Here is a 10,397-nt window from a genome sequence, read left to right on the forward strand (position 1 = left end):
TCCCCGTCCCGGCTGCCCTTCCCACCCCGTCGCGGGGCCGGCCGCTACCCCGGCCCCAGGATGCAGAATGTGATTAACACAGTGAAGGGAAAGGCACTGGAAGTGGCTGAGTACCTGACCCCGGTCCTCAAGGTAAGCCGGGCCGGGCTTGCCAGGGGCCGTCAGGCACACCCTCAACTCTGCAGGCGCCGAGGACCGGGCTCCGGGGGCGTCCCCGTGCTCTCCGCCCGGGGAAGGTGTAGGAAGGTGGGACACCGGAAGAGGTGCAGCCCCCACCTGTGGTCTCCGCCGCTGTTTCCTAGGGCTTTCCGGCTCTTGGGGGAAACTTGGAGCGACGCGCTGTGAATACTCGTGTCGCCCTTCGCCCTTCAGAACTCGGCGCGTCTGCGTACGTCGGGCGGCGAGGTAGTCCGTAGCTAAGTGTATTTGAGAACGTTAAACCCAGCATCGGTAGTCGTTTGAACGTTTTAAACAAAGATTTTGCTTATCTTTAAAAAAAAATGAAATCTATGCTTGGTACTAAAATAACAGATGTCACTTTTTAAGTGTAAATCTTTTTTATGATGAGGAGTTTGAAATAACCAGTGGTGGTTGAGATCCCAACCTGTTAGATCTCGAAGGAACAAGGTGAATTTGCAACCTTATCGGTGCCGTTGAACCCAGCTAACAGGCAAAACCTCCCTTTCCCAAGGTTTTAAATTAGCTGAAACGAGTTGTTAATCTTGGACTTCAGTGATAATAAGGAGCAGCTTTGCCCCTCCTGCGTATATAACTGATTTTATATTGGCAATGCATCATTTTTTAAAGTAAAAATTGTGACACATTAGCTATTACAGGAGAGACGGATGGTTTTCTTATTTTCCAAGGTAAATTTCTAGAAGTGTATTCAAGTTTTTATTATATAATTGTTTTAGAGTAAAGTTTGTTATTGCAACTTTATTTTTTCCTTTCCGAAAAGTGAGCAGTTATAATGGTTGAATAGCGAGTTCTTGTTTAATGTTTTTTTATTTTTAAGCTTTCAACTAACATTTTACAAATCTTGGTGTGGGGGTGAAGTATCCATGGAAATGGTTCTCTTTATTCAGGAAGCTATTCTGGTGCACTAAGAAGAATAGTGGACCGTTTTACTTTGCTCCTTTCCCATGGCAAAGGGAAATGTTAGTTCTGTACTCTTTTTATGTTTATTTCTGAGACTGATTTTAAAATGATACCTTGTTAGACCAAGTTAAAAAAAAAAGTCAGAAAAGTTTATAAATGAGAATTTCAAGTCTTGCTATGCTTATGTTTGTTTACTGTGAAACCCATCTTAATTGAGATTATTCAGTCCATTTGAATTTGAAAACCATCTTGACAGTTGAATCATGATTATTTTGCATATTATGTAATCTTTTCAGAAAACTGTCTACCTAGGACCTAGGTATACAGCATTTAAATGATACAGGATTGTTACAACTTTTTAGTTTCGGGGAGAGAGGAGTAAGAGAAAAAGACCTTCCACATTAAATATAAAACTGCCATTTTGTTGGCCAGTTGTATTCTATTGATCTTATAACATAGAATTGTTTTAGGAAATTCTTAACCAAACTGTTAAGGAAATGTTAGCTTGTCAGTATGTATTTTTAGTAATAAAGAAAGAATTAATGGCCCTCTCCTTGCCCCTCCCTGTGCAAACTTGTTGGTTTACAGAGAGAATACTTATAGTTTCCTACCAGACATAGGAAGGCAAGGAACACACACACACACACACACACACACACACACACACACACACACACAGAGAGAGAGAGAGAGAGAGAGAGAGAGAGAGAGAGAAAATAACCAGTGGTGGTTGAGATCCCAACCTGTTAGATCTCGAAGGAACAAGGTGAATTTGCAACCTTATCGGTGCCGTTGAACCCAGCTAACAGGCAAAACCTCCCTTTCCCAAGGTTTTAAATTAGCTGAAACGAGTTGTTAATCTTGGACTTCAGTGATAATAAGGAGCAGCTTTGCCCCTCCTGCGTATATAACTGATTTTATATTGGCAATGCATCATTTTTTAAAGTAAAAATTGTGACACATTAGCTATTACAGGAGAGACGGATGGTTTTCTTATTTTCCAAGGTAAATTTCTAGAAGTGTATTCAAGTTTTTATTATATAATTGTTTTAGAGTAAAGTTTGTTATTGCAACTTTATTTTTTCCTTTCCGAAAAGTGAGCAGTTATAATGGTTGAATAGCGAGTTCTTGTTTAATGTTTTTTTATTTTTAAGCTTTCAACTAACATTTTACAAATCTTGGTGTGGGGGTGAAGTATCCATGGAAATGGTTCTCTTTATTCAGGAAGCTATTCTGGTGCACTAAGAAGAATAGTGGACCGTTTTACTTTGCTCCTTTCCCATGGCAAAGGGAAATGTTAGTTCTGTACTCATTTTATGTTTATTTCTGAGACTGATTTTAAAATGATACCTTGTTAGACCAAGTTAAAAAAAAAAGTCAGAAAAGTTTATAAATGAGAATTTCAAGTCTTGCTATGCTTATGTTTGTTTACTGTGAAACCCATCTTAATTGAGATTATTCAGTCCATTTGAATTTGAAAACCATCTTGACAGTTGAATCATGATTATTTTGCATATTATGTAATCTTTTCAGAAAACTGTCTACCTAGGACCTAGGTATACAGCATTTAAATGATACAGGATTGTTACAACTTTTTAGTTTCGGGGAGAGAGGAGTAAGAGAAAAAGACCTTCCACATTAAATATAAAACTGCCATTTTGTTGGCCAGTTGTATTCTATTGATCTTATAACATAGAATTGTTTTAGGAAATTCTTAACCAAACTGTTAAGGAAATGTTAGCTTGTCAGTATGTATTTTTAGTAATAAAGAAAGAATTAATGGCCCTCTCCTTGCCCCTCCCTGTGCAAACTTGTTGGTTTACAGAGAGAATACTTATAGTTTCCTACCAGACATAGGAAGGCAAGGAAGACACACACACACACACACACACACACACACACACACACAAACTAAATCCCTGGGAAAGAAATAATTATTTTTCCTAATAAGTAAAAATTAAGAAAAACCATGGTTTGAGAGACATAGGTACAGTAAAAGCCAAAGTCTTTACAATGATCTCCAGGCCTCTTGGTAGAAGGCCCCTATGGTCTGGTACCTACTACTCTATCCTTTGCTCACTTTTGCTTAAGCCAGTCTGACCTATTTTTGTTACTCCATCAAGCCCTCTCTTGCCTCAGGTTTTGCATTTGCCCTTCCCTCTACCTGAAATGCTCTTCACCCAGACAGCCTTGCGGCTGGTTCCTTTCCTAAGGTCTCTGTTCAGTAGTTCTCTATCAGTGAAGTCTTTGTTCTCTGACCATCTCTGACCTCTCCTTACACCCTGGACCAGTCCGTTTTCCTCTCTGCCTCATTTTTATTCATGGTATTCATTACCATTTGGCTTTTGTCCCTCCACTGGAGAGTCTAAAGTTCTTATGAGCACAAAGATGAGTTTGCTCCATTTTATTTACTCCTATACCCCCATTAACTCAAATAGTGCACATAGTTGTTTAGTTAATATTTGTTGAATGAATAATGTTCATAAATGAATCTTTGCATTTCTTCAGACTCTACCACAAAATCTTACATATAACTTAAAAACTTAGAAATATTTGATAACATCCTTGCTTTAGCGAAGAGAATATTGCATTAGTACCTTGGAGGTGAAAATAACGGAAAAGTATTAAATGACTTACAACTTACAGGTTTGGTTTCTAATATTATTCCATTTAAATGAAATGTTGGCTGAATTGTGGGATGTCTAAACATCTTTAAGACGTTTTTACTGTTCTGTAAAATAAAGATATTTGTGATTTCCCCAAATTATTGTTTTGAAATTATTTTCATGTCAGTTTTCTCCACTAGACATATATATTTCTTGAGGTCAGCTACCAGTGATATATTCCTTTTTTTATGTGCTCCATTGCCTAGAAGGCTGCCAGGCAAACAGCTGCACAAAAACATTTTTAATTCGAAAGTGAAAGTAGTATAATACTGTTATTCTTTTTGCTCACTTTAGGAATCAAAATTTAAGGAAACAGGTGTTATCACCCCAGAAGAGGTGAGTGTTGAAGATATTCTGAAGCTATGATATTTTACAATTATATTTAACTGGGTGGCTTTTTTACTATTAAGAAAAAAAAAATTTAACTTTAATTTAGATTGGAGTAAAAGTAGATTCTGCTGACTGCATTAGCAACTATATAGGGTTTTCTACTTCCCATAGAAGATGTAACTTCCCTCTTGATTTGCCACTTCTCATATTTCTCTGTAGTTCCTCTTCATTTGGAAGTGAGGGTGGAAGAGGGAATGGAAAAGATTCCTGTCGCCACTTGTCCTTCACTCGTGTTTGTGCTTATCGAGCAGTGGACTCTGTGGCCTTTGTCTAACCAAACATGAGTTTTCATGACTTTCCATTTGGAAACTTTGGTTCACTGCTTGGATAAGTTTGTCTCTCAGTATTTAGCTTAAACACGTTATTTCTACATATATAACGAGGATTTTTTTTCTCACCATTCTTTCACTTTTTCTCCCAACCCAGTAATATTAACTCTGCTTAATGCTGAAACTGATGGCTGTTTTATAGGCCTGTTGAGTTTTATTGAACTTTTAATGAAGAATTATGTTCAAAGGAGTCATTTTACTTGCTCACCAAATCTATATAATAAAAGTGTTCTCTTTCCTTTAGGTAGTTTTTTGTCATCCTTAGTGGAATGAATACTGACCTAAAAGTCCTTTTAGACTCCAGTTCTATGAATGGTTATGATTGCATCAGACTTATTTTTTAATCTTAATAAATGGCAAAGAATTTATTAAGCTTCACTTTTAACTCTCATTAAAAGTACCACTAATTGGCAATAGAACATAATCATTGTTTTGAGAGAAACTTTTTGAAATAAACCTCGTTTTATGATTGGCTATTGCTGTAAATTCCAGGACCTCAAGCTAGAGAATTAACTGATCTTTCAGTTTTCCATTGTGATGGAATTTCTTCAGTGCCAAATCCTTGTGAGTTCCAAGAATATTGATCTTTTATCTAAAATTGTCTTTATTTTTAGTGAAGACACATAGTGGTGTGGAAAGGAGCTAGGAGTTCTGCCTTCCAGACCAATTTCTCTAATTTCTCCTATTCTGACTTAGACAAATCAATGAAGCTAACCAGGCACAGGCCTCCTGTTTCCTTATTTATAAAATGAGGGGTCATGGCTAGACATTTTCTGACAGACCCATTCTACCTTAGGCATCATGAGTTCAATATTTTGAATGCCAAATAAAACTCAGTTTTGATGTTAAGGATCTTAATGTTCTTGTCCAACAAAGGTGTAATGTAGACAAGACTCCTGAAACTAAGTATCTGAAGTCAAGAGCAGAGATGAAAGTATGCTGTTCTTTTTGGACTCTTTGGTTTTATCTCCTCTATGTGAAGATGACTAATTACTAAATAGATGAGTTAGAGATCCATATCATTGGTTATTAGAGTTAAGCTATTTTAAAATAGCTACTAATCCTAGATTGAATAACTCTTAACACTTAATTGTATCATGAAGTGGGTGATACTAGGTGTACTGGTTAATAATAGTGGATTTTGTAATCAAAGAAAACAAGATAATTTCAAGAGAAACATCAAAAGTGCTTCATTCAAAGTAATGTCCATTGGTAGCTACACATTTCCCCATCTTTCAGGTAATTTGTGGATACCGTCCCAATAGAACTTTTCTTGTTTTGAGGCAAACCATTCAGAGACCAAATTTTCCACTTCTTCCTATGTTTTGAAGTGCTGCTCAGAAAGTGCATGTGCCATCGATCGTAACAAGTGGTGATCTGAAGGAGTGAGGTCTGGTGAATACAGCGGGTGGGTTAATACTTCCCAGGAAAGATCTTTTAATGTGTCTTTTACTGGTGTTGAAGTGTGTGATGGTGTGTTATCATGAAGCAAAATTACTTTGCCGTTTCTTCTGGCACATTCTGGTCATTTCACGATCAAAGCGTGGTTCAAATTGTTTGTTTGTTGTTGTGATCAGTATAATGGTTTCACCTGGTTTTAGAAGCTCATAATACACCACACCTTCCTGATCCCACCAAACGCAGAGCATTGTCTTCTTTCCGAAGCTATTTGGCCTTGCAGTCGATGTTGATGGTTGCCCTCCTGGAACCCATGATTTTGTGCATTTGGGATTCTCAAAATAAATCCACTTTTCATTGTCAGTCACAATTCAATGCAAAAAAGACTTTTTTTCGTGCCTTTGAAGCAACATTTTACTGATGGCTTTCCGCTTTTCCATTTGTCTTTCAGTCAGTTGATGTGGCACCCATTTTCCTTCCTTTAAAGTCTTTCCCATTGCTTGTAAACGATTGGAAATTGTTTGCTGAGCAACATTAATCTTTGTGCAAGTTGTTTTTGAGTTTGACATGCATCTTCATCCAATAATGCTTGTAATTATTGGTCTTCAAACTTTTTTCGGTTGACCTGGACGTTCTTTGTCTTTCACATCGAAATCATCACTTTCAAAACATTTAACCAGTGTTCAAAAGTATCTTGAGATGGGGTATGTTCACCATAAGCTTCCCAAAGTATTCAGCAGCACTTTTCTTCAAAATAAAGTAATGAATTATAACTTCCCACAAATGCTCTTCTTTTTTTTGGCACAAAATTCGACATTTTTAAGTTTAAAAATATTTATGATGTTAACACCTTCAGAAAATTTGACATGAAGTTTTGAAGCTTGTTGTCAATACAACAAAATAGCATACATTTCAAATCACATATATATCAATGTATGTGTAACTCCATCTATTGAAAAAGTCTGCATTATTAACTAGTACACCTAGTAAATTTTCCCCTTTTTAAAAAAATACAAGGCATAACTAGCCCAGCTGGGTCCCAACCACATAATGCTGAATTGGGATAGAGCACATTGATAGGATTGAGTTAAATTAGAATGACTCTAGAGGAGGAAAATGAGAAGACATAATTTGTTTTAGTTAAATACTATACTGAGTTTTTTGTTTTCTCTTACTATTTCTAGGCTTCTGGCTGTCAGCCTCCAGATATCTTTTTGTTTTCATTGAGAGCTGTGGAAGTCTTGTGTTTAAAAGAGGGTCAGGCATTATTCAATATAATATTGTTTATTAAAAATACTTTAATGTACAGCGTGTGTATGACTTGATTGAATATAGTAATAAAGAGTAGCTTCAAAAATAAAGTTGCTCACCAAAATGTTAATATTGATTCAATCTTGTTGGGAGTTATTCAGTGTTATATAATATTTAATCACTAAGAAAGCTACTGGAGAAAATGTTGAAAATTTAGAAGTTTGAGTTTTTGTCTTACATTTTATTTCACTTGAACATATGAAACATTTAATAATGGCCATTGCTAGTGAGGGCAAATGTACATATGTATTAATCATCAGTACAATTCTATGTTCTTTTATAGCAGTGGTTCTCAACCTTGGCTGCACATTAGACTCACCTGGGAATCTTCAAAATCCTGATTTCTGGGCCTCATCCTCCGGAAATTCTGTTTCTTTGTTACGGAGTGCCACAACATTAGTAACAAAGAAACAGAATTTCTAGAGGATGAGGCCCAGAAATCGGGATTTTAAAAAGATTCCCAGGTGAGTCTAATGTGCAGCCAAGGTTGAGAACCACTGTTTCATAGTTTTCCTTACCTTCTAGTGTTTATGTTATTTTTTAATAGATGCTACCAGAGTTTCCATGGAATAAAATATTAGAGTCTTATGACATCAAGGCAGTATCAATAAAGAAGTTTTTTAAATTTTTAATTCTTTGTTTTGCTTGCATTTTGTTAAATTAATACTCTTTTGATGGTGCTAAATAAGTTTCTGATAACTAGAGTGTTAAATGCAGCATCTGGTCGAAAAGACTCAAAATGCTGAAAACCTGGGGAAGAGAGTATTGTTTTCATTTGGGTTTTTGTCTTTGCCTGATCAGTTTAAGTAATAAAAAGGATTCTTTGAAATAAAAGAACAGAAACATTTGTAAAGGTGAAATAAAAGAACACAAACAGTTGCTGTTGGGAATACAATGCTAAATCTTGTTATTGTGTCTTTTTGGAAAATTACTCTCAGAATGCTTACTTTATAAAGCTTTACTCTCTCAAATTAAAATAGAGTATTATATACAGTCTGACTTTTCTCAGAAACACATTACAAAATTAAAGACATTGCAATTTGTTGCTGTGTAATAAACCCATGAAAAATACATGATTTTAAGTTAGAGTTGTTGTGAAATAATAATTGGGAAAGTATGTGTGCATATTGTTTGAGTTGGGAGACTGCAATTATGCTTAACAGACTTTCATTTTCTGCTTTCAAGAATAAACAAGATTTCTATCTTGTAGCAAGAACAGTTCATGTATAATAGAAATTCTGAAAAGATTAAACTATTTCTTCCTGAGTCTGGTTTTTATTTTTTGAAAAAAAAAAAAAGAAATAAACAAAAACTCGTTCAATGTTCAATATGCCCAGAGAGTCCAAAGTTTGTTAGAGAATTCAATTTCTGAATTGTCTCGGTGTTTTCTTAGTCAGTACAAAAACTTCTAAATTTCCCCCATTATTTGGCACTACATTTCTCACTCTTGTTAATATTCCTTTAAGACTGTGAAAAGCTTTCAAAATTGGCAGTTACCTTAACTTAAGAAAACAGAGAGAGGGAGGAAGCGAGAGAGATAGAGAAAGAAAGAGAAAGAAATGTGATGTAAAAACTATTCTTATATCAGACATGTATCTATTTAGTAATTTTTTTCAAAATCTTCTTTGACTTTTCGTCCTCTAGGAAGAATCTCTCTACATTTTATTTCTCTATAAAATGATTTTTGACATTTTGAATCCTATAATGTCAACTTATACATTTCATGATATGTATGCCTTTGGCATTTAATCTAGGGATAAAAACGGATTAAAATAATAGCATTCAGTGGTTTTTTGTTCCAAATTTAAACTTATGGATGTTAAAATTTTTTCAGTTCTAATAATAATAATAAATCTTCCGGCTGGTAGAGCAGATTTGGTGCTATTTGTATTTAAATTGATTATTGGGTATCAAGAAGACACAAGATGATCACTTTGGTATTTTGCCAACATATATTCAGTAATGTTCAATTTTTCTTTTTCCCTTTTTTCATATTCTTTCTAAATCCACATAGTTTGTGGCAGCTGGAGATCACTTAGTTCACCACTGTCCAACATGGCAATGGTAAGTAATCTTGGGTGAAGAATATAAAATTAATAAAAGTATGACTTCATAACTATGGCAGTTTGAAAAATTGGTTAGGACATGAAAATTGGAATGACCAGTCTAATCCTCTTTAATAGGTTTTTCTATTAAATGGTTCCCTGTGATGTGAAAGTAAAGGAAGAAAAATTGGGCATTACACCTGTTTTGTTTTGCTCCGTTAGCACAAAAGATGGGTATTTTTGAGATAAATGCCTTCACTTCCTTTACTAGGATATCATTTCTTTATAGTGCTTTTAAAAAATCATGTTCAAGAGATTATAAATTTGATTAGCTCATCTTTTTCATATTAATGGATATTTATTGCATATTTCTATAACATTAGTTAATGCAGAGATTTTGCAAAATCTTATGTTCTTTAACCATATGACTTTTTATTAAAGTTCAAAAGAATACTCCCGTTTTAGGAATTAACTCAAAAGTTTTAAAGTTTCATATTGACTAATGTCTTCATTGAAAATCTTCTGGTAATAGATTTTTAAAATGTTTTATTTTCTTTATTAACTTTTTAGAAAAGTAGTTTAAGCAACTTAGCTAATCTCATAACATATTTTAAATATTCTGAATAATAGCAGAATGTGTTTTAAAAAATGCAGTTTTATTACTTTTACATACTCATAGTAAAACCACCAGACAGTTCCTGGAAAAGTGATCTCAGTATTGGCAGAACTATATAATTTTCTAGAAATATTTGCAATTATTATTTAGTTTAAATATAAGTTGTTAACTTATTATAGCCTTTTTTCCTTTCAATGACACTTTTTCAATTATAGTTGAAAGGCACAGTTTTTGATTTGGGAAAAGTGTTTCTAGAACTAACCAGGTTCTAATTGATAAATTTTCCTTAATATCTAAAGAGCTTAAAGAAGTACAATATTTGCTTTTGTCTTTCCCTTAATTTTTATATTTAACACATACCTCACACAGTTGTTACTGTTTATTATCAACTAGAGGCCCGGCGCACGAAATTCGTGCACAGGTAGGGTCTCTAGGCCTAGCCTGTGATCAGGGCCGATCTTCCCCGGCTGCCGGCAGCCAGCAGCAGCCAGCCCTGCCCTCTGCCACCGCTGCTGCAGGTCGCCCTCTGTGTGTGGGGCAACCG

The 10,397-nt window shown here is 35.1% G+C and overlaps 1 protein-coding gene across 2 annotated transcripts in view; it reads left to right on the plus strand.

Moving 5' to 3' along the window:
• Positions 1-6: 6 nt before the first annotated feature.
• The window catches only part of ATG3 (autophagy related 3), a 28,649-nt gene continuing 18,258 nt past the window's right edge, over positions 7-10,397 (plus strand). The window contains exons 1-3 of one of the 2 annotated variants that reach the window (XM_005873321.2): positions 7-132; positions 4,059-4,100; positions 9,207-9,256. In XM_005873321.2, coding sequence (XP_005873383.1) covers positions 61-132; positions 4,059-4,100; positions 9,207-9,256 — 164 coding nt within the window. In that variant the 5' untranslated portion in view covers positions 7-60. Of the gene's footprint in view, positions 133-2,067; positions 2,104-4,058; positions 4,101-9,206; positions 9,257-10,397 lie in introns of those variants that run through there. The other variant, XM_014545397.1, reaches the window with a different exon arrangement.

This window comes from Myotis brandtii, unplaced genomic scaffold (assembly GCF_000412655.1).
Source record: "Myotis brandtii unplaced genomic scaffold, ASM41265v1 scaffold406, whole genome shotgun sequence".
NCBI lineage: Eukaryota > Metazoa > Chordata > Mammalia > Chiroptera > Vespertilionidae > Myotis > Myotis brandtii.